Source organism: Diadema antillarum, unplaced genomic scaffold (genome assembly GCF_040938485.1).
Source record: "Diadema antillarum isolate AM-2024a unplaced genomic scaffold, OU_Dant_1.0 seq00000889_RagTag, whole genome shotgun sequence".
NCBI lineage: Eukaryota > Metazoa > Echinodermata > Echinoidea > Diadematoida > Diadematidae > Diadema > Diadema antillarum.
In genome coordinates this window covers 244,333-269,353 of record NW_027271753.1, presented here as the reverse complement: position 1 = coordinate 269,353, position 25,021 = coordinate 244,333, and the positions used below count along the sequence as shown (strand labels likewise).

Here is a 25,021-nt window from a genome sequence, read left to right as displayed (position 1 = left end):
ACACCACAAATGGTCACAGTTCATTGAAATCTGTGGAGATATGCATTCTTTTTTTAGGGCTATGAGAGAATTTTGATGGCTAATAGCAGGATGGTAAAAGAGAGAATTTGATAGAAAAATTCTAAAGTGATGTACCGTACACAAAGGACAAATGCATGCAGTGTAATTACAACTTAAATACAAAAGGAGAAAGAAAAATCAGACATTTAGATTACCATACTTTCCAATGATAGGTATTCAATAATCCATTTATTAGACCCCACATTTCATTTGCAAACATATTAAAGGAAAGATTGCCAAAATTGTCTTTATCTTTGTTGACTGTTCTTAACCAGAAATATAACACTCCCTAACATTCTCTGCATAATCCACTAGTTACACAAAGTTTGATACAGCCCTCATCATTCTCAAAGTTCAGCAAATCTCACACAGCTGATTTTGAATACCTATAAGTAACATAAATACAATGTATGTTTGGAGATTGGCTGCAAAACTTTCCTCCCTTCTTCAAACTGCTGGGGAGGGGGAGGGGGTAGGGTGTAGTGCTTATGGTTTGTAAGGTCAGAGGTCAATGTTCCCTCATCTTAGAGTGGAATCCTTGAGTTTCATTTATTTTTTTCCCAAAGAGCCAAAATTGTGAGGCTGCAGTCCCCCCCCCCCCCCCCCCCCCCCCCCCCCCCCCCCCCCCCCCCCCCCCGCCCCAAGAGGAACCACAACCCAGTTTAAATATACAAAACCAAAATGACTCACATGCAGAAGTTCAACGTCGGCTGACCTGTTGGTGTGGACACTCTGAATGGCAGGCGATTGTGGGTAGTAGCAGTGAAATACGTTCACCAACTTCACAGCATCAGATATACTTTGATAAAACAAAGAAGAATGATTTTATACACTAGTTTTTATTACTCTTTGAGATATTTTTGCAGGTGGTTAATAACCAATCACTCTAATTCATGACACATGGTTCATACATGCCCATTTATAAGAACTAGTTTTAAATGAGTACACTCATGGTTAATAATAATTACACTTACAGACATTTATTACTGGCTTTCGTTTACATGTACTTCATGTACTGAATACTAGGATTAAATACTAATTCACTTCAGACAGACTATTCACTTTTTATTTTTCAATGAAACATATTGGCAAAGGGACAGGCGGATAGCAAATAAAGTGAATGCAATGAAATCTCTGCTTTGTGAGAAGAAGATTTTGCTCATAATTTGAAATTTGCCTGATTACACCTTGACTCATGATGTTTACTGCCAAGTCCTACACTTCTACTCCTTTCAATGGCCAGCATATAAACCAGAGTTATTTTCATCTTTTTATAAAGACAAACACTGAGCAATAAGATCAAAGAGTATGGAAATAATGTAATGCAGAGATCAAAAAGTGCACTTAAAGACAAATCCTACCGATCGGATTCTAGTGTCTCCCTGACGAGACCTTCAAGCTGATCCTGTTTGGCCAGAAAATGGACCAGGCTCAAGAAGTGAGGTGTACCAAGCAGCAGCTCATAACACTCAGTCCCTGCTATGTGTCTGTACACCGCTGACAGTACCTGTCAACACAGAATGACACAATACTTAGATTAGTGACAATGTCAAAACAATCGTATTGTTTTTTATCTAAACATGCCATAGGATAAGAATTGTATGAAAATTGAAATGAGATCAGTTAGGTCAGGAAGACAAGACCAAAGTACTGTATTAAAGATCTCCCTTAAATACATGATGACTCCACAAAAGCAGTCAACCTTGCTCAAGTCAACCAACCTTGCATAAGTCAAATAATCGCCTTAGTTCAGGGTCTTTTCAAGTCCTCTTCTCTTAACATTTTGATTTGAATCCCTCATAAGTCACATTTTCTATTAGTCAAAGCCATTTCTTTAGTCCAAAATAGATGCGACTTGGGCAATGTTGACTGTCTCAATTAAACTCTTGTTAGCCATGATACTGAGTGATCTTCATGGAGCCTTGTAGAGAACTGAAATGAAGAGAACCAATGACCTTGATCCCTCTTTACCTGATCATGTTCATGAAGTGGTTCTTTCCTCTCCTTCAGTGCCATCAGAGAGTTAAGGATTGTTACCAAGTGGGAGTCCAACAAGGTCTGAATAATAAACACATATACCATTAACTTCACTAGATTGCACATACAAACTTTTATATGATACAAAAGCAATCAAAGCTTGTCTTTTTCTTCTTTTAGTTAGATAGAGAATGAGAAGCTTCTGACAAGAATAAGATTTGAACTACTCAGGAAACTGTCAAAATGGTGAATTAAACTGTCCAAGATCACAGATCAAAACAGTGTATTAATAGTAAACTGCATATTAAAGGACAAGTTCACCTTCATAGACATGTGGGTTTAGTGAATGCAGCAATATTAGTAGAACACATTGAGAGTTTGAGGAAAATCGGACAATCCGTTCAAAAGTTATGAATTTTTGAAGTTTCTGCTCACTCAAGGCTGGATGAGAAGACTACTATAGCTTGTGATGTCACATGAGTACAACGATACGAAGAAAGAATAAAGAAAATTCAACATATTTTCACTTTTCTCGCATAACAAAAGAACATGTGATTTCTCTCTTTCAGAAGGCAGGGGGAATGATATTACCCTTAACATATGTCAGTAACAAGTCGAAGAAATGTGCACTTTATTCAAAAAGTAAAGTTTTGTGAAATTCTCTTTTTATTTTCCTTATATGGTTGTACGCATATGACATCATACACTGTAGTAGTCTTCTCATCCAGCACTGACTACGCAGATACTTCAAAAATTCATAACTTTTGAACGGATTGTCCGATTTTCCCCAAAGTTTCACTGATGTGTTCTACTAATATTGCTGCATTCACTCAATCCACATGTATATGAAGGTGGACTTGTCCTTTAAACAAGTTGAGGTCTAATGAAATCAGAATTATATCCTCAACAAAGACTACACTAGCAAATATGAAGAAAATCAATATGGGGGGGGGGGGGGGGGGCTTTTCTAAACATGAATAATAATCACTTGAGGAGAACATGCTCAGGTAAAATGCCTGGGTGGATTTAATGGGTACGCTTCATGTACCACAAAATGTTGATAATCTTATAATAAGCACATTTGGTGTAATCCACAAAATCAATTTAGGAGAATTCAAACCAATTCTGTGGCAAATCCTCATACCCAATCTAATCAAGCAATTGTTGTTTACATTGCATGATACAGGATTTAGTAATCAGTCAAAATATGTGTTGATAATGATCAGAAGCACGGTTTACAATTCTTTTTTTGTACAATTGCCTGTTTGTTGTTGTTTTTGTTTTTGTTTTTGTCTAAGAAAAGTCTTGGTATGTGTATGCACACTACAAGCAGAATTCTACCTTGATTTGGGACTCTCTCTTAGTTTTGTCCAAGGTGTGAAGAAGGCATGCCAGAGCCTCGGCATACATCTCCACCCGAATAAACTGGCAGCTAAGACGGACTAAGTCTAGATCAAACAGCACTGGACATCTGTTTAAAATGGAAGAAAAATCTACATTCAGAAGTGTGATGCTTCAACCATTCATGAATGCATTGTAAAAGTGGAAATTTTCACATATTTTGCGCAACCCGAAACTAGTGCAAAAATAAAAGCATGCGAATATGTACGCTTGCCATATGTTCTAGTAGTTGATGTCTTGATTCAGCAGAATTAAAAACATGCAAAACTCTTCTCATACCACCGAGCGCAAAAAATTAGTCGCGCGAAAATATCCACTTTTACAGTATACTATAAGCCACTGCACATTTGGTACAGTATGCCGGCATCACATTTCACGTATGGGCTACAGTTATATTGTGTGTCACTGCTAAATGAGTGGAAATTCTTTATCCTTCAGATGAGCTGTGTGAATAATTGATGCCATACTTTAGACATACATCATAGCTGGCTTCCAACAAGTGACTGGTTTTCCACTTAGTCTAATCAATGTATAAATGTTACATCATTTTTGGGGGCTTACTGACAGGAATGAATAGGCAGCTCAAACAATGATAGTATTAGTCATCTATAACAATACTGTAGCCTGGAGAGTTATGAGCATCCAATGTGTATCCAATAGATATCAGCTATAATTAATATAAATCAAATCTATTTATATCGCAAGTTTGGTGGAAAAGAAGAATACACACTGAAATTCTTGTGTGCACAGCAAATATCAGAATTTTGCCGTAACTTCCATGTCAATTAAATATTTCAAAAATCTTTCCAGTGCATTTTCTTAATACACTTCATTACAGACATGCACTAGGCAAAACTAGCATATCTGCAAATCATGAAGCATGATAAAGATAAACAAATTAGAATGAATTTGGCTAAATATATATCTCATCAATCTCCCATATTTCAATAATACTAGATGTTCATAGAACAGGAACTAAAGAAGCAACTTCTTAAAAAAATAAAAGAAAAATGCTCCCTACTGAGTACAAAAAAACAAAACAGAAAAATTTGACCATGACTTCAATGCCTGCACCCATATATATGTGTGTGTGTGTGTGTGTGTATACATATATACACATATATATATATATTCTTTTTTTTTAAACCAAATTGGTAGATTGAATATAAGCTTCAGGAATTCCAATAAAATTCTGAAAAACTGCACAAGGTTTCATACATCAAATGAAATAAAATGTGGGAGAAATGACATTTAAATGGATGGAAAGAAAACAACAAACAAACTTTTATATGGTATCCTTGGGGCTGAAGCACAAAGAGAATCATAAAACAAGTAAAATATGATGTCATAATAATATACCTAACATGGTAGGTAGAGTGAAAACTTGGTATGTCGAGTGAAAACTTGGTAGGTAGAGTGAAAACTTGGTAAGTTGAGTGAAAACTTGGTAAGTAGAGTGAAAACTTGGTAGGTAGAGTGAAAACTTGGTAGGTCGAGTGAAAACTTGGTAGGTAGAGTGAAAACTTGGTAAGTTGAGTGAAAACTTGGTAAGTAGAGTGAAAACTTGGTAGGTAGAGTGAAAACTTGGTAGGTCGAGTGAAAACTTGGTAGGTAGAGTGAAAACTTGGTAGGTAGAGTGAAAACTTGGTAAGTTGAGTGAAAACTTGGTAAGTAGAGTGAAAACTTGGTAGGTAGAGTGAAAACTTGGTAGGTCGAGTGAAAACTTGGTAGGTAGAGTGAAAACTTGGTAAGTTGAGTGAAAACTTGGTAAGTAGAGTGAAAACTTGGTAGGTAGAGTGAAAACTTGGTAGGTAGAGTGAAAAACTTGGTAAGTAGAGTGAAAACTTGGTAGGTAGAGTGAAAACTTGGTAGGTAGAGTGAAAACTTGGTAGGTAGAGTGAAAACTTGGTAGGTAGAGTGAAAACTTGGTAAGTAGAGTGAAAACTTGGTAGGTAGAGTGAAAACTTGGTAGGTAGAGTGAAAACTTGGTAGGTAGAGTGAAAACTTGGTAGGTAGAGTGAAAAACTTGGTAAGTAGAGTGAAAACTTGGTAGGTAGAGTGAAAAACTTGGTAGGTAGAGTGAAAACTTGGTAGGTAGAGTGAAAACTTGGTAGGTAGAGTGAAAACTTGGTAAGTAGAGTGAAAACTTGGTAGGTAGAGTGAAAACTTGGTAGGTAGAGTGAAAACTTGGTAGGTAGAGTGAAAACTTGGTAGGTAGAGTGAAAACTTGGTAAGTAGAATGAAAACTTGGTAGGTAGAGTGAAAACTTGGTAGGTAGAGTGAAAACTTGGTAGGTAGAGTGAAAACTTGGTAAGTAGAGTGAAAACTTGGTAGGTCGAGTGAAAACTTGGTAGGTAGAGTGAAAACTTGGTAGGTAGAGTGAAAACTTGGTAGGTAGAGTGAATACTTGGTAGGTAGAGTGAAAACTTGGTAGGTAGAGTGAAAACTTGGTAGGTAGAGTGAAAACTTGGTAGGTAGAGTGAAAAACTTGGTAAGTAGAGTGAAAACTTGGTAGGTAGAGTGAAAAACTTGGTAGGTAGAGTGAAAACTTGGTAAGTAGAGTGAAAACTTGGTAGGTAGAGTGAAAACTTGGTAGGTAGAGTGAAAACTTGGTAGGTAGAGTGAAAACTTGGTAGGTAGAGTGAAAAACTTGGTAAGTAGAGTGAAAACTTGGTAGGTAGAGTGAAAAACTTGGTAGGTAGAGTGAAAACTTGGTAGTTAGAGTGAAAACTTGGTAGGTAGAGTGAAAACTTGGTAAGTAGAGTGAAAACTTGGTAGGTAGAGTGAAAACTTGGTAGGTAGAGTGAAAACTTGGTAGGTAGAGTGAAAACTTGGTAGTTAGAGTGAAAACTTGGTAGGTAGAGTGAAAACTTAGTAGGTAGAGTGAAAAACTTGGTAGGTAGAGTGAAAACTTGGTAGGTAGAGTGAAAAACTTGGTAAGTAGAGTGAAAACTTGGTAGGTAGAGTGAAAACTTGGTAGGTAGAGTGAAAACTTGGTAGGTACGATTTGTAGAGTCAAAACTTGGTAAGTAGAGTGAAAACTTGGTAGGTAGAGTGAAAACTTGGTAGGTAGAGTGAAAACTTGGTAAGTAGAGTGAAAACTTGGTAAGTAGAGTGAAAACTTGGTAGTTAGAGTGAAAACTAGGTAGGTAGAGTGAAAACTTGGTAGGTAGAGTGAAAACTTGGTAAGTAGAGTGAAAACTTGGTAGGTAGAGTGAAAACTTGGTAGGTAGAGTGAAAACTTGGTAGGTAGAGTGAAAACTTGGTAGTTAGAGTGAAAACTTGGTAGGTAGAGTGAAAACTTAGTAGGTAGAGTGAAAAACTTGGTAGGTAGAGTGAAAACTTGGTAGGTAGAGTGAAAAACTTGGTAAGTAGAGTGAAAACTTGGTAGGTAGAGTGAAAACTTGGTAGGTAGAGTGAAAACTTGGTAGGTACGATTTGTAGAGTCAAAACTTGGTAAGTAGAGTGAAAACTTGGTAGGTAGAGTGAAAACTTGGTAGGTAGAGTGAAAACTTGGTAGGTAGAGTGAAAACTTGGTAAGTAGAGTGAAAACTTGGTAGTTAGAGTGAAAACTAGGTAGGTAGAGTGAAAACTTGGTAGGTAGAGTGAAAACTTGGTAGGTAGAGTGAAAACTTGGTAGGTAGAGTGAAAACTTGGTAGGTAGAGTGAAAACTTGGTAAGTAGAGTGAAAACTTGGTAGGTCGAGTGAAAACTGGGTAGGTAGAGTGAAAACTTGGTAGGTAGAGTGAAAACTTGGTAGGTAGAGTGAATACTTGGTAGGTAGAGTGAAAACTTGGTAGGTAGAGTGACAACTTGGTAGGTAGAGTGAAAACTTGGTAGGTAGAGTGAAAAACTTGGTAAGTAGAGTGAAAACTTGGTAGGTAGAGTGAAAAACTTGGTAGGTAGAGTGAAAACTTGGTAGATAGAGTGAAAACTTGGTAAGTAGCGTGAAAAAGACTCACCTGTGTAGGAGAACCAGGACTTCTCTGCACCTACAAGCCTGCTCTTCACTCAGTGGAGGGCAAACTTAATAAAAAAAGAATAGAATTACAAAATGAGAAATAAAATTTCACCTTTTCATTCACTGTTGCCTATATGCAATAAAAGTTTCAAGCAGGATTATGGACGACATCAACTAGATCAACAAATTATTGTTTCAAATGTGAACCTTATAACTAGGCTGGAATAAAATACTCAACAGTGAGTACAAATGTATCTTGTTAATGAACAAAGCATATTCACTTGTCAGTGTGTAACACTGCTGTAGTGTGGGGTAGTCTTTGACTGACAGGTGAATAATGAGGTCATATATTACAAATCTATTACAAGTTATCAGTGTACATTTTGTAAAGCATGCTTTGGGGTCCTTCTTGCTCTTTGCTGAAAGGGAGGAAAGCTCTTTGATTGGAATGATTTGTGATTCTCCTATCCATGAGACCAATGCTACATGCTATGGGAAACTGTGGGAAACTACTAGTAATAAGGAAAGGCATGTTCACATACCAAAAGAAATCTTTATAGAATCTAATTAGGGACCGTCGAGGATAATTTGCCTCTTACTAACCTGATGTGAAAGGGGTCGAAAGGACTGCTGACCACACCCTTGGTAGGCACTGGATGGACCTGAGCTCCACTAGTCCTGCTATCTCACCCAAGACATACTGCAGGTAGGCCAGCTACGCAGGACATGTGGAGAGTACAATGAGCTAATATCATCATCAAACATTCCTGAGTCTACCCATTATGCTAAGGGAAATGTTTCTGACCTGAATTGAAATACCACAAGACAATGGTTACTGACAAACATCTGAAGACAAAAAAACAAACACATCCCCCCAAAACCCCAACAACAACAACCAACACCAAAAAGCAAAACAGAACAAATCCCATTAAAAAATGTGGAAATGTAACAAATAAAATTACTAAGCATGAAAAATAAATTTCAGAAAAAATCATAGCTTTCATTGTAAAAGTGTAATGAAGTAAAAGGAAGTCTCGTGATTGCTTTTGACATACAAGTGTATGATGGCGAGAAGGTGAAACAACTTCCAATACCATCTCTAAGCAGAACAGTAGAAATGGTTGCAACAAATATAAACTAACATCCCATATGAACCATCAGCTAGGAAGTTATTGACTTCTCAACCTGGTTTATAATCCACGAAACACACGTAGGTCTATTGTAAGATTTTGGTAACAAATTGTAAACCTCTTTGTAGGTCCATCTTTTCCTGAGTATAAGTTGTTTACCTGTGCATGTATGTGATGAGAGTAGAAATGAGGAAAAGTTGGTGCATGCAAGAAGTAGCATGGTGTGAATGGTGTGAACATGTCTTATTTAAAAAAAATTAACTTGCTTGAGAGAAAGGACCAGATTGTCAGAAGATTGAAGAGCATTCATTAGCTACATTGTAAGTAAGCCAAGTGTCCAGACAAAGATCTTCATAGAGGAGAGGTATCAAAATAAGCACACAGGGACAGTACAACCAGTCATCCAGAAAGTACTGTTTGCTGACAGGCTCACATTCACAACATCTTTGTTTTGTCTCAAATTTAAAGAAAGAAAAATAAAAGAGGACATTCCTGATTCATCTGATTTCTACATACATGAACTGTATTGAATGGTTACTGGAATAGTTAGATACCAACGGGTGATAGGTAGTTGCAAAGTAACTCCTTGAAGTCTGTGTTCTAGTTATCTAGCATTCTATCTTTTCTTTAATAGTATTGAGTATGCTGAGATTGCTCTGTTCAAAGTTCCTGCAGATGCAAATTTGGCAGACAAGATCTCACAGACATGACACTCACAAGTCCAAATTTCTGTAACTGCTGCAGAATGCTGTTCCACAGATTCTTATCATGAACCTTGTACTCCAAACACAGGTTGGCAATAAGGCGTATACTCTGTAATACAAGAATAGAATTGTCAATGATTGGAGAACAAATAAACATCACTCAGTCATGCACCATCAATAAAGACACACCAGACAGTAGCATACACTCTCATTTCAATTCTAATACAGGGACAAAATTATGTATTGCTAGATTGATTTGATTTTGGAAAAACAAAACAGAAAACAGAAAACAAGCAGATGAGTCAAGCATTTTTCAACTGTCCACTAAATACACAGGAGTAATTATATCCACTATGAGCTCTTCAGCTATAGATAGATATTCCAAAGCTTCTCCCAACAAGATATTCATGGTAGGATATAAATCATGTGGCATTTAGTAAGGATTTGTGTAGACCAGACTTAAGTTTAATTGTCATTTTTTAAAGGAAAATAATGTTTAATACTGTGCATCTTACACATCTTTCAAATGTGCATTGAACTATGACTTTTTAAGTCTCACTATCACCATGGGAACTTACTCTTGGCTCGTGATTGTGATTTCTCCATAGTCCTTTCACTAGTCCCTCCTTGTTTGAAGAAGTGAATGTAGATAGATCCATAGCCACATTTAGTGCTTCGAACTCTCTCACATACACAAGGTTCTTCAGGTAGTCTCTGTTACAACATAATGCAATGTAATGAAAAATGGCATGACACTTTCATTAACAGTAAAAGTTGCTGACTTATTAAAAAATACAGGTTTCGTGGAAAGAGGCCACACATTTACAATATTTCTCAAATCACGAGATGACAAACTTTGTCTAAGAGACAACAATTCCTCTGAAGGACATTCAAGAGTTTTGTCTCAAGAGTTTGTTTTTCCTTCTCCTGCCTTTATAATGGAAGACATCTCTCACAAATTCCTTGACATACAATTTCTGGTACCACAGGGTACTTTGTATGAAATATTGCTCAACTATAACCACAAGGCATCACTGGTGTATGCACTGACCTTAAGTCTGCCATTTTTCTGTTTGATGCAGTTTCAATCAGTTTGTCATCTGCAAGTGAGAAGAGGCAACGCAGAGCTCTGATTTGGCAACCAGTTGTCATGTGGGTAGAAGATTCCTGGGAAAAGACGGTATAATACATTACTCCAAGATGTCATGGTCCGGTATTACACAAATTGACAAAGCATTTTTGGCCACTGTATGATGGTTTGGATGTCATATGCCATTAATCAACAATAATTAAACTTCTATTGGCACTTGTTAAGTGTTTGTAAGCTTGGCATATTTCATGTAAACAGTTGAATATTTTGACACACATATGTGATTCACCATTTTTTATGAAAGGCACATTTTTGCTATAATATGCATTTCCCATAGACACCTGCCCGAGTATACTCGGGACTCCTCCTCAACGGGTTAACCAGTGCTTGGCAGTAATCACTATTTGCTTTACTTTCTCTCTCTCTGAAAATGATCATTACTTCATACTTTTCCCCCCATTAGTGGGTGGGTGAAGTGTTCCATGAAACATTTAGGGTTACTGACATCATTCCTGCGACTGAAAATTTTTTGTGGATTACTGAAGGAAGATCTGTCACTGCACACAGTCGATGTCTCCGAAACCTGCATTGAATGAACAACATGCTCTACACAAACTAGAAAGTTGATATACCCTGTTGTACTTGGTAAATGGTCAAATCTATAAAAAAAAGAAAAAGAAAAAAAAAAAAGTCAAATCAGGACATAGATTACTTGTTTATAAACATTCACAATGTAAAAGCATAAAACATCCCCTGAAGACTATCAAGGTTTGACAAAAACAGAAAAGAGACATACTTTAGAATTTGAAGTTTATGGGTCTACTGAACATACTCATCTTGGATTCTACACTTACTTTGAAAGCTTCACTCACCTTGAAGGCTACGCTCAGTAGGAAAAGGACAGTGTTTTCTTTCTTCTCACTTTGCAGAAGATATTTCAGTCTAAAAATCAGAAAATAAAAATAGAATGACATTTCAACATATTTACTGACAAATAAAGAGTTATCCATTTGTCCACGACAATACAGAAAGCTGATTTTTGTTGTCATGAATAGGCACATTTCATCCTTTCACCTGAAGCATCTTAGAGAGAAAAAATGCACCCATACACAGCACCAAATGACATGAATTATACAGTGACTTTAATAAAGAATAATAAAAAAATCTCAACATTGGTGCTGTCATATGTGAAGAATATACAGCCTTACATTTTGAATTGTTAGTTGATAACTGTGCACTCTGTAATGTGGGATTATCTCCATTCCAGGGATGACTCCAAAGCACACTCACCTCATCAAAGTTTGTTCTCCCTCTGATATTTCATCTTCAGCAAGTGATCCGAAGGAAAAGTTCATAGTCTGTCAAAGAAAATCATACATACATTCTCTCTGAGACTAAAAAGAATGATACATACATTCTCTCAGAGGCTAAAAAGAATGATACATACATTCTCTCAGAGGCTAAAAAGAATGATACATACATTCTCTCAGAGACAAAAAAGAATGATACACACATTCTCTCTGAGACTAAAAAGAATGATACACACTTCCTCTCAGAGGTTAAAAAGAATGATACACACATTCTCTCAGAGGCTAAAAAGAATGATACATACAGTATCTCACAGGTCAAAGAGTATAATATGCACATCCTCTCAGAGGTCATGAAGAATGATACGCACATTCTCTCACAGATCAAAAAGAATAATACGCATGTTCTCTCTCAGAACTGATATTCTGTCAGTTTAATAAGGGATAATACATTTGTACACACAGAGGTAAAAAAGAATAATAATAATGATAATAATAACAATAATAACAACAACAACAACAATAATAACAACAACAATAATAATAATAATAACTATTTCTTATTGAGCGCTTTTACAGGACCTGATCAAAGCACTGTACATACATCAACATACAATATTCACAAAGTATAGGAACATCGTAATTACAATTGAAACAGTTCAGTCTTGAGTTTCCTTCTAACATTACTTCTGAATCACATAGGCGGAGCTGTTTTGGTAGAGCGTTCCAGACAACAGATCCAGCATATGAAAATGTACATTCGAAAGCTTTGGATTTTGCTTGTGGGATTTGTAGGACTGTCTTATCATTTTATGACCGGAGTTGATATCTGGAGGCTGTAGGGGTGGTTAGTAGGTTGGATAGGTATTGGGGAGCGGTATTCATCATGCACTTGTAGACAAGAAGGGCTAGTTTGAAATCGATACACTCTTTGATGGGGAGCCAGTGTAACTGCTTCAGTAAAGGAGCACTCGGTGATCTCCTCTTTACACCAAGCACCAGAATGATACACACATACTCTTAGGGGAAAAGTTAATCAATATTGATCATGACAACTACTGTTATTCAAAGATAGTGATATCTAAACTGAAATACGTAGGTAAATAAGAATGGTAGTATAAATAAGTGGGGGGGGGGGGGGGGGGTGAGGATGAAGTTCATCTGATTGCATGCTGCCATGGGGACCATGTTAAACATCTTAAATAATGCTGCATTCCCTACCACTAAGGATGATTCCTGCCAAATCTCATCATACACTTTGAGGAAAATAATGCAAGGTTTAATTTTCAATAGGGGGCCCAATAGGGTCACTAGCAGAAACTGCAATAAATAACAATTGCTTCCTTTCCCCTAAACAGGTATCTGCAGGAAAAAACAACACCAAAATACAGTATCATTACCAGTATTAAAAGTCTTTGGGGGCTCTGCTACCACCCCCCTCCTCACCCCCGATTAGGCAATGGGGAAAAAGCACACAAAGTGCCAACAAGAACCCTAGTGCTCAGGTTCAGCAAATGACACTCAACACCAGCCCCGACATTACCTACACTGAATATGTCATAACATTCAGGTCAACAGACCACATTAACTTATGTCACATTTGGGATTATCACTGGTGCCAAAGTTGTAATAGCACAAACACTAGATCTAGTATCAAACTTGAAATCATGCATTGTATCTCACTGTTTCATCTTGTTTGTCGTCGACAGGCTGTGGTATCCATTTTTCCACCAGTTGAGCTCTAATCCGGTCTAGATTACAGTTGTTGATCTGGGCAATCTCATCAGCGGCACAATTGATATCTTACAAATAAATCAAAAATTCATCACAGAAGTTTGTAATACAAGTTTTGATACTTGAATTCACATTTATACATTCTTAATAACTATGATCCATCCCTATCTATTCATTATAATAACGAAGGAAATACCTAAGAAATCATGTTCTAATGAAAGCGAGTCCTGGTTTTATATGGGGATAGGTAAGTGCTGGTAGGGGTACAAAGTAAGTAATATTGGAGAATTGTTATTTTGAACACTTTTAATATTGATTAAAAATGCATGTATCAATTTCTTGCACACAGACACACGGCAAACTCTGCTGCATCATTATACGCAATAAAACTGAACGATAGAATCAGACAAATAAAGTTGATTGATATTTTTAGGCTGAAGTCAGCACAGGTCAGCACATATGAGTTTCTTGTGCACTTTCATTACAAAACAGGACATTCTTTGGTTGGTCATGGAGGGCCCTTCTTGAATTTATTCAGAAGGTAGCATAACGATCACCTTCATACACATGCTAGCAAAGCCAAACAAATATGGACTTCAAAACCTATTTTGTATTGTTTTCTTTTCAACAAATTTGTCAAATATTGAATGGTGCTGGTGAAATGTGCTTTACATCATAATAATATTTCTTGCATCTATTTTCACTTACAAATATATATTTTGACTGACAGGTGCACACAATATGCCACAAGTCATTTACTACAGATCTCTCTTTTTTTTTTCTTTTTTTTTTTAAGTCCAGGTTTTTACATTTTAGTAATGGCTGACGAGGAATATCAACTTGAATATAGTATCAGAGATATGAAATGACATAACACATGTCTAGATTCATAAATAATTTCTGTCAGAGTGATAGAGATATTTGTGCAAGTCTTTGTTGCTATGCCAACCTGGAGCATCAAGTTGATAGCCCTGCATCCTGCTCTCAATGCTGGAGTGTTCATACAAGGCAAAGATGAGTTTAGCAGGGGTAGCAATCATCTGTGTGTAGGGGAGCTCTGCTAGGCCATGTCTGTGTAAAATCTCCTCTGTACTCACTGCTCGGTGCTCCACTGTCAGTCGTTTGTGCATTGTGGAAGCCTTCTGATTCTCAGCTGTCTGCAAGATCACATGACACAAAGACTGCTAAAATGCATGTTAACTCACTTCTACTGCAAAACAGTAAATTAAACCATAAGATGGAGAACATCTGTCCTTTATTCTCAAATGATTTTTTTTTCTTTGACATGACAAGTTTACATGGCTGCTATGACAGACTTACTAGAGAATGAGAGTATTATCAAAATACAATAAACATACTGTATAAAGAGGACATACAGAAGACAAATATCAGATTCAGTTAGATTTGAGTTATGCTATGAATACTTTGACAACTACCACAAATAAGTTTTAAACTAAAGGTTTATCACTCTTTCATAACACGAGTGTCTACGCAGGAACTATTGCCATCTATGAAAGATGGCCAGCTATTTCAGCTTGGTATACTTACACCTTCCTCACATAGTGCTTTCCATCGTTGGGCCAGAAGCACACAGATCTTTAGTGCCATCACCTTCTCCTTGCCTGTAATAGAGGACAAAAGACATTGAAGTACAAATTGTATACAGCACTCTCAATCTTTCAATGATACTGCAACCTATATTATATATCATCACATTACTGCCATGACCAATTTGAAATGCTTTGAATAAAATTCTTCCAGTGAATGACTGTTATTTGAAACATTTGTTTGACTAACCAGAAGGAAGCTCCTTGGCGATGAACCTGGCTGTTGCTACGGCCATCTCTGGATGTTGCACCTTCAGTAGCAGATTCTTGACGGTATTTAGTGTGTCAAGATCAACCCTTCTGGTCATCTGGATTGGGTTGCATTGGTCTTGACCACCTGGCACATTTGAGCACAAACATACATACAAACACAAACAAAACAAAACAAAACAAAACATGAAATGACAAATATCACAAATGAGAAATCCAATAGTGAAGTGTTATTTTGTTCAGCTGATTAACTTTCAATCTAAACTCAGAGTAACGGACATTTGTACAAAGGCTCCTGGCCTACAGCTTTTTCTCTCTCTCTCCTTTTTTTGTTAAATTGCAGCTAAGTTTGTTAAATGTCATTCTACGTTCTCATCGAGGTGGCAATGACCTGCTTTATGGCAGACTACATGGGTCTTGTGAATGTTAGCAGACTACATGGGTCTCGGGAATGTTAGCAGCAAAGACATGAGAATCTAATAGTCTTGGCTTAAACATGGTAGGGAGAGGAGATATGAAAAAAAAAGTCTACACTGACTAAAAGATGCCAGTGTAATAAACTTCAAAACATGGTGTGTTATTCTTACCTGATGTCAGGTCCCTTTGAGCCTGTTGATGAGTCTTGATAATGTTCTGGATAGCTGTCACATAGAGCTGGTCAGTGGAAAGCTGTATGGGGGGTACAACAGAATCCTTATGACAATGAAATCTTCTTTCACATGCTTAAATAACTTTAGCTTATAACAGACTAACAAGAGCAATGTACTACACCTTCAATTAACACCTATCAAATATAAATGCTACATACTATTAACTGAAGTGAAGGCATTTACTTATCACACAAGTTCCAGTCATGAAATGGAAGAAAGGAAAACAGTGTTGTTGTTTTTTTAATGCTTTTTAAATCAAAGTAACCGTCAACATGATACACCAAGAAACACACCAGCATACTAAATATATTTAGAAAGATATCAAACACACACATACACCCACAGATAAAAAAGAAAAGAAAAGAAGGAAAAGTCAAAGGAATATGACACAATTTCAGATTTCTGTCCTGGCAAAAGTTTACCTTGAAGAGTTCCTACTCTTTGAAGGAAGTCTACACGAGTAATTTCTGAAATTGAGAGAAGTTTACCTTGAGTTGTTCCTACCCCTTAAGTTTATCTTGAATAATTCCTACCCTTTGAGAGACGTCTATCTTGAGTAGCTTTAACTCTTTGAAAAAAAAAGAAGAGTAAATTGTATGAGTAGTTCCTATATTTTGGAAGAAGTTTACCTTTCGTAATTCCTACCCTTTGAAGGAAATTTACCTTGAGTAATTCTTACCTTTTGCCAGAAGTGTACCTTGAATAGTTTTTACCCTTTAAGAAAAGTATGTCAAGAATAGCTCCTATCTTTTGGAAGATGTTTACCTTGAGTAGTTCCTACCCTTTAATGCAAGTTTACCTTGGGTAATTCCTACCCTTTGAAGGCAAGTTTACCTTGAGTAGTTCTGCAATGGGAAGTATCTGCTCCACTGTATCTTCATGAAGCTCACGAGCTGAAAGTATAAACATACAAAGTTTTTCAATCATCTTATTGGAAAGTGCAGACTGAAAGCTAAAGAACAAGTTTTTGTTGATAGTTTTTAATCTATCTTTTCCCTCTTTTGGAGCCAACCAACTTCTACATGAAGAAAACATATATCTTCATGAAAGGGAATGAAATGAAGGGAAAAGACACTCCCTAGGAATGATATTGTGTTTAATTCCTCGAGAAATATTCCTCACAAATATAGTACAGTGAATTACAGAAACTTGCCTGTCATTCATGACAGTGATATCAACCAGACTTCCCAACCTTTCTAACTAAAAAATAGGGATGGTTTGGCTCAAAAGTAGGAAAGAAAGAGCAGTGTGTAGTAAAATCATTAGGAAAAATAAGAAACTCCTATTGACACAAGAGCTGGGAATGGTCAAAATTCAGATTCTCTCTTCTAAATTTACCATGGTTGGAAGGTCTGTATGAACTTACATAGAATCTTCCACTGTCCTCCTTTAATCAGTGGATGGAATGGTAGTCTGGTTTTGGAGAGAGGTGACAGTGGCTTGCTGCTCAGCATACCCTGACAGGAATGAAAAAGAAGAAGCCCAAAACATACAATATGTAGCTACATAGCTTTGATACAAAGATTTCATACCACACTAAAGAGGAAAACTGATAACTCAAATCAGTACAGTTACATCTGTAAACTGTAACGAACAAAAGTTAGTCTCAATGCTTTCTTGAAGAAATGTAATTAATATATTGTAATGGGAAATGTCATACCTTTGGGCACTTTAATTGACATAACTTTTATGTCGAACTAGACTTGTTCTATGGACAACAGATGTTTAGAATGTAATAAGGAGTTTGTCAAATGGAATACACCTGGGTAAGTATCTGAATATCTATTCAAAGGAATAAACACAAAAATACAGCATACTATATTTGTACATGGTAACCTGTGGAACTCTCTTGACAACACACCAATAATTCACAAAAACCATGCTGAAGCAGCATAGTTTGAAGTGATCTCTAATTACCTTTTGTCCTGAGCAGATGACAGAGTAAAAGCTCTTTGTGATGGAAGCTTATAATTCTTGATCAGTAGGCTGCTTAATCAGACATTCAGAAGACATCTCTAGCTCATTAAAAGTTTGCAAAGAAGCTAGAAACAGTGATAATTAACAATACAATTCTTTACCAGTACATTATACTTTATTTCAAATTTATTAACATGTTTAAATCATTACAGGATAAATAGTCATTTTACATTTTTAACAATTTATCCTGAAGGGAGTTACCCACAGTTGTTCAATGAAATTTGAAAGCAGCTGCATTCCTTTCGTTTCTTGGCTGCATAAGATCGTCATGAAATGCACTGACATGTCAACACATTAGTGAAGTGAGAGACACTAGGGTGAAAGTTTCCATGTGAAAGTATGTCCATACCCCTTCTTCCTCCTGACTTTGCTGGAATGAGAGTTCATAATCTGAAGGTGGCTTGGTGCGCCTGTAAGTGTTGAGGTAGTCAAGTAACTCCAAACCCTGATGCAATAGAGTAAAAAGCAATATGACAAGTTTCAAGACATGTAAGCAATGGAGATGAATGTCCATATGCCACATCCTCCCTTGGATGAAAATCTAGCTCACTCTGCCCACAATGTGTTGGCAATTCTACATTGTCTGTAAATTGTATCATTTCTGCTCATCAAACGTGTTCTTTTGAGGAACAAGAACTGGACAAAGTAAAAGTTCAAATCTCTTCAGACAATTACTATGCACTGGGCACTGCGGCAACATGTTTCATTTCTCCCATTTGAATAATAGGTGTCTAATTTGTGTGACATGCATTTAGATACTACCACCTTATTGCCTGCCGATGAGATCTCCAAGTGTATTTCAACCTGTCTTTTGGACTCAAACTGTAACATGCTGCCAGATATAGCTAGTATTCAATGGAGATACCTTTCAACAATGGGTAGTAACTCGACTGCACAGAGGCATTTTATTACAAGACCATTTGTATACCTACAGATGTACATCAAAGAAAGACAAAATATCTAAATATTAGTAAATTATGACTTTCTTTCCTACTTGTATATGTACACCCAGAATCACTCTTATGTGATAATATGTGAATGGACTTTAAATACTTTGCAATATCTCCTCACACAATCTTTCTTATCTTTCTATGTATCATAGTCATAACTTAATCAAATGGACCAATGAGTTTACTCACAACTTGAGTTGATTGTGTCTGATCTGTCAAGTCCAGGCCACTCATCTTTATGATTTTCAGCACAATCTGAAGTCTCTCATAGTCGTAGCAATCGATCTTAGCAAAATAATGAAGACATCACAAATTATCATTTATACTTGATATCCCTCTTTGCAAAAAAAAAAAAAAAAAATGATAAGAGTTACTATAAATACTGCCAGTTCATTGGGCATTCATTTCTTTGCTAATCACTACCCTGGCCAACAGGTGTCACCAACAATCTGCCATCACAACCCTTTGCAATAAATTCTGACATTCCTCAAAATGCAAGCCCATATCAAATATACCAAAAAGAAAAAAGAAAAAAAGATGTCAGATGCAATCAGTCAACAATGATATTGTGAAGGAATGACTTGCCATGGGTACTCACTAAAAACTTACACATTTCTCAAAGTGACTTTGAAGTCAAACTTTTCTGGTAAATAGACAAAATGTGTAATTGATGTCTATCATACAGTTCTGACAACATTTGTCAGAAGTAAATAACAGAAAGAATGTCAGCTACCTTGTCAAGATTCTCCTTGAGCATAGTGAACAAGGCTGAGCTTCTCGTGCTCATACACATTGTTGCTGCTGACATGATAACCTTCTCATCCAGAGATTTGGGTTGAGTGCTGTGTCCACCTTCTGGCATACTGTCATCCGGGAACAGGAGTAGGCGAATGTACATCAACAGTGCCTGTTTTTCATCCATGTTGAAATCTCTGTACAAAGGCAATGTACCAGGTGAGGGATGTTTGAAATGTGTTTTCCATTATCATTTGCTGTTTGGATGCTATTATGACTACCTTATAACTTTCTAATAAGTTGTGTATGTTGAATCAAAATACTGTCTTCTGGTGACTCCATTTCTGAACTCCTAACATGTTCTTTGTTGTCACATAGTGTGAGTCAAGTGAATATACCTGCAGTAATCTGTAATGAGATCGAGTCCTGTCTGTGGGTGGGTGATGAGCTGAGGTAGCAGCAGCCGCTTCTTCTCTGCACTGTTGAAGGCCTCCTTGAAGGATATCTGAGGATTTCAAGTAGAAATGAAAACCCAGAGATTAATTATTGTGATGCAATATCTGTACACAACTACACTGCTATCTCACCTATTCTGGTGATAAAAACATATTTACTTAAATCTTTCTCATGTTTATCATCATCAGGACAATTAGCAGAACAATGGTGTCACTCGAGGAAAGAAGAGATGCTCACCTTGATCTTGAGGAGACGGTCTCCCCAGCAGGCATTGGTGTTGAGTTGCTGGAAAACTCCTAGCATCCTGCTGTCAGCATTCAGCTTAGCCAGCTCACAGCCAACCAGGGCAATAGCCTGAAAACAATATCAGAAGAAAATAGCCTGAAAACAATATCAGAGGAAAATCCCTCTCCTAAAGGGAGTGTAAACTAATCAGCCCATATTGTATTGTAATGATCAGTTTACTAGCTGAATTGTACTTCTAACATGACTTGTACAAAGTCTGACAAGACCTGTTGTAGGGAGACTACAGGTTGCTGATATTTGCAATGTGTGATGATGAGTAACTCAGATATGAGTAAAGAACTGGTAGTGCATTCACTCAGCTGCTTGCTAAGTCTTTGTCAGAAGAATCGTACAAAGTAGGATTCCAGTAACTTTGAAAGAAAGAGTACATTCTCAAAAATGTTAACAACTAGTTAACACATGGTGGCTGGTAAGTAAATACTTGTGATGTCATACCAAAATATTGTCACACTCTTCCTCTTCAAGCCACACAGAGGTCAGAAGCTACACTATTCTGTGAGAGCTGCAGATAAAATGGGATCAATACACTTGTAAGATTTGAAGACCAAGTTTCCTGAAACTGATCAGTCATCTGTACTGGGTTTGTTGGATGAAAATTATCCCCTTTAGTGGGTTCAATGAACTTACAATGATCCTTTGATAGTTCTGTCCAGCATTGTAGACGAGCTTCTTGATCTGATCCACAGCAACCTTGGTAGGGAGGATGGACAGGAAACACAGGGCTTGGAATGTGTCCACATTCTTGCAGCTGAAAATCTGCAGCAGGCATGGGTGGTAAAAAGAATAATAAATAAGTAAAAATGAAAGGAAATGAGAGTACTTCAATATTTGACATGACATGCTTCCAAAACTGCATTCCTTCAAGAAGGGTGTTAACAGTATCATTTGGCAGCTACATATGAGACTCCTAGTTCAGTTGTACTTGTTCCTAAATAAGGAAACTTGCTCAGCCTGAATCCATCTTAACCCTAACTGCACTGGGGGGGCGCCTCGGAGGCCCCCCCCCCTCGACATTTCGCACGATTACTCTGCAACACGCAATGCTCTCGCTGCGATGCGTCATGACTTTTTTCTTTTGAGTTTCCCGCACATTTTGACACCAAATTTGTGACGCCTGGGGGTACGGTTCTGAAGTTACATGACTTTATGTACATGCACGTGAGGCCAAATATGGCTAAAAAATGTGATTTTGTGTACAAAGTCAATGCAAATTGAGTTTTTTCGCATGGTTCATATAAATATGCTTATTTTTACTCTCAATGGCTAAAATTAGTTTGTTTTAGGAGTATTATGCTTCAAAAAGTGTCTGTGACAAATTTTGTTACAAAAAACAACAAAAACAAAAGGTCGAAAAAACAAAGAAATACATAAGAAATTCATGAAACAATAAAATAAATAACAAATTAATTTTGATACCGAATTTTTTTTTCAAGTACATTTGCTAAGAATGCCACAAAGAATAATTATACCAAAAATGAGCACTTTTGGAGCTTTATTTACTGATTTAGATGAAAGATTCTGATTTCTCGCATAAATTATAATAATTAATCAAAATAAAATAAAAGAAGACTATTTTCTAAAATTTAAAAACACAATCTTGTAGATTACATCGCACACTACCATTGTGCAAAGTTCCGCGGCGATCGCGCGATCCACGGCCGAGATCTTGGGGGGGGGGGCCCTTGAGGCGCCCCCCCCAGTCTTTCGAGCTACCAAAATAGTTTTTAGGGTTAATCTTCAATGGTAAATGACACCAATTCCGTAGATTGAAGACAGTAAAATTGGAGTATAATAGACAAAAAAAAATTATTGCTTTCTAATTGCCTCAAACCATTCTAAAAATTATTTTGTGATGTTTTAGATGTGTGCTGTACACTTTATGAACATGGTGCAGGACACTGTAAGATGTAAACAGTAATTTCTGTTTTGAGACAATGACTTTGCAGCAAGGTTGTTTCATCTTTTGTTGTTTCATATTATCATGTCCCAAAAGTCCATTCCACTCACAGAGTAATGCTTGTGGTTTTCATTTGTCTTGTGAATTCTTACCTTATTGAGCAGAGCTGCAGCCAGATCTGTGATGCTTTGCTTTGCCAGCTGGACCATTTGTGCAGTCTTCTGAATGTCTCTTCTTATAGCTTCTTGCTTGACCTGAGAGGGAGGAGCAGATGACATAAAAGCATCATGGGTTTGCATTTATCACCATCACCACTCTATTTACATGGTGGTGGCCCAAGATTGCACTGTTTGCATGAAAACACTAAACAAACAACTATGTGAAACACTCTGGATTTGGCATCATTATCATAACATTTTATATCTCATATGTGACCTGCTGCAACAAAAGGATCCGAAAGTCGGGGGAGGACAATTTTCTGAAAATGACATGACATTATTCCCTTACTCTTCCACTTTAATGTCACATAAGACATGACTCATAAAAGTACTCCGTTGTGGAGATGTCGATGATTTTATTAGCACATGTCGATTGGTTTAGGAAATCAGCGTTTCGAGAAAACCGCCTTCAAAGTTTTCCTTCCGATGCTATCATGATCAAGGGGATGCAAAACAGTTTTCACCGTTTGACAATAGAAGGTACGCTCCTAGCAACCTCCGCGATGTTCATTCCAGCTTAGCGCCAGCGGTCTACGCATGACCAATCAGCGACCAGGATGCCACGCACTGACCAATGAGATCACTCCCTCGTTGCTAGGGGCGGAGTCTAGCTGCGGCGCTAAATCCAAATCTTCGGACATGTTTCTTTTCGGTGAAAGTCGAAAATCAAGGCCCAGAAAAACGCTATTTTTTGGGCTTTCCGTTGATCATTTAGCTTCGAAAAGATGATAGAAGATACATTCAACTACAAAATTATGTCAAAAACAGAAATCCGAACGTTTTGACGGATTTTGATGATCTGACTTCAAACTCGATTTTCTCGGGTCAACCGCCAGCGACTTTAGGATCCTTTTGTTGTAGCGGGTCACATATTTCCTTTCATTTCTCTCAAGTACTTCAGCTAACATTGCTGATAGATATCTCTTTACACATATTACTCTCACAACATTGAACTTCGTTGCAGTGTGGGTAGTCATAGAAACAAAAGCAACAAAGTAAAATCAAAACCTTTTAAGGACAAGTATGTGTTCATAACTCCAAGACAACTTATTAATGTGCATTTTAGTAAGCATGAAGTATCTATATCCAAATTTAACCCATTGAGGATAGGCTGATTTTTCTATAACATGCATTTCCCACAGACACCAGCCCGAGTATTCTTGGGACTCGTCTTCAAGAGGTTAAAAGGTGATGGCTTTGCACATGAACAACTCACCTGATTCTCCTGAGGATTAGGCAGATTATTTGCTGCGAGATGAACAAGAGTAGAGGCCAGCGACTCCATGATGACATGAAAGGCCAGCTCACATTGGTTGTGCTCTCTCAGATACTGGTAGAGAAGGTTGGTGGACTGACCAATGCTGGTCACATGACTCACTTGTGTTTCATCCAAATCTTTCTCATCACTCTCTTTAGAGTCTGTCAGTGAAAAGTCATACCTGGTTAGCTAGAGAGGGATTCAAACACTATCACATTCACAGATCACATGTAGGCTACACACTCACTCGGTTTTTAAAGGCATTTTACCTAAATTACCTTACAGCACACACTGTCAATGCAATGTTATTCTGGTTTTCATGCAAGGCAAACTCATGCAATGTGTTTTTGTTAGTCACATGTGGCGACATTAACTGTTGAGGCTTTTACAGTCATTATACTAAGCCAGATACATTCCCTTCTGAGTGAAAATTGGAGAGAAAAAGAAGTTTGTAAATGATGCCTCTGTGAAACAAAGAATGAGACATGACTGATGTAAGAAGTTTGTCTCCATTTCAACTGAAATCAAGCCAACTTTGACACCCACCTACTACCATCACTGACTGCCCTGCCACTCTAGCTTGCTGAAGGGGTGGGGCTTCCTTAGGCCTGTAGGTAGGCTGACAAGCCATGGTCATGTGAGCCACCAAAGGAATGGCTTCTTGGGAGTTCAACACTAGGGAATCCTCCTTGAAGAAAGCTTCCATGGTGTATTCCTGATAGGGATCTTTCTTACTCTCTACACCTCCTACCTAGAGTAAAGACAGAAACAAATACAGCCATCAAACTCCACCCACTATGACAATAAAATCTTTCCAACATCATGAGGCTTTCGTCTTGTCTTGCTATTCTGATGGTGTGGTTATTCAACTATAGCAAAAGTTTGCATTTGTTACTACCATACAAGAGCTGCACTTTTGTTCTTTGTTCTAACCAATCAAATTCCCATCCTTTCATTCATTTCAAGACATACAGTGTATACTGTTCTCATGATTTTTACATTGTATCTTATTTTATTTTTTTAATGAGATGTGACACATTACCCTGATGTAGTGTTGTCCTGAATGCTTAAATCATGCACAAATATTCTTTGCTCCCCCAGATATTAGGAGGTGGATGCCATCATAAAATGGAGTTGACTTTTTGACATAATTTTCCATTCTGGAAGTTATCCAAAACCAGCATCAAACAATCATGCCAGGGTCCGCAGCCTTCCCATCGCCTCACCTGGACAGAGAAATCATAGTCCCCATGTTCACACTGGTCACTGATCCTTCTCATTGACTGAAGCCTGGTACACAGATCCAGGCAGTCAGGTAGGAGATCTGGAGCAAGAAAACAAGTAAACCTTGACAGCTCAGTTACACATTGTTCACTCAAGAATTCATGAAGGA

The 25,021-nt window shown here is 37.4% G+C and overlaps 1 protein-coding gene across 1 annotated transcript in view; it reads right to left on the bottom strand.

Annotated features, from left to right (window-relative positions):
* LOC139740881 (kinetochore-associated protein 1-like) overlaps nt 1-25,021 on the bottom strand; it is a 61,585-nt gene that overhangs the window by 182 nt on the left and 36,382 nt on the right. Inside the window, exons 32-59 of the mRNA XM_071651466.1 lie at nt 24,855-24,952; nt 24,175-24,379; nt 23,574-23,780; nt 22,305-22,393; nt 20,883-21,011; nt 20,187-20,303; nt 19,892-19,998; nt 19,492-19,690; nt 18,948-19,043; nt 18,158-18,253; nt 17,198-17,288; nt 16,666-16,724; nt 15,769-15,850; nt 15,162-15,308; nt 14,913-14,986; nt 14,314-14,521; nt 13,314-13,432; nt 11,614-11,681; nt 11,196-11,265; nt 10,285-10,400; nt 9,812-9,947; nt 9,247-9,342; nt 8,003-8,114; nt 7,401-7,464; nt 3,379-3,508; nt 2,032-2,118; nt 1,422-1,567; nt 751-859 (exon numbers count right to left, since the gene is read on the bottom strand). Coding sequence (XP_071507567.1) covers nt 751-859; nt 1,422-1,567; nt 2,032-2,118; nt 3,379-3,508; nt 7,401-7,464; nt 8,003-8,114; nt 9,247-9,342; nt 9,812-9,947; nt 10,285-10,400; nt 11,196-11,265; nt 11,614-11,681; nt 13,314-13,432; nt 14,314-14,521; nt 14,913-14,986; nt 15,162-15,308; nt 15,769-15,850; nt 16,666-16,724; nt 17,198-17,288; nt 18,158-18,253; nt 18,948-19,043; nt 19,492-19,690; nt 19,892-19,998; nt 20,187-20,303; nt 20,883-21,011; nt 22,305-22,393; nt 23,574-23,780; nt 24,175-24,379; nt 24,855-24,952 — 3,257 coding nt within the window. The remainder of the gene's footprint in view (nt 1-750; nt 860-1,421; nt 1,568-2,031; nt 2,119-3,378; nt 3,509-7,400; nt 7,465-8,002; nt 8,115-9,246; nt 9,343-9,811; nt 9,948-10,284; nt 10,401-11,195; nt 11,266-11,613; nt 11,682-13,313; nt 13,433-14,313; nt 14,522-14,912; nt 14,987-15,161; nt 15,309-15,768; nt 15,851-16,665; nt 16,725-17,197; nt 17,289-18,157; nt 18,254-18,947; nt 19,044-19,491; nt 19,691-19,891; nt 19,999-20,186; nt 20,304-20,882; nt 21,012-22,304; nt 22,394-23,573; nt 23,781-24,174; nt 24,380-24,854; nt 24,953-25,021) is intronic.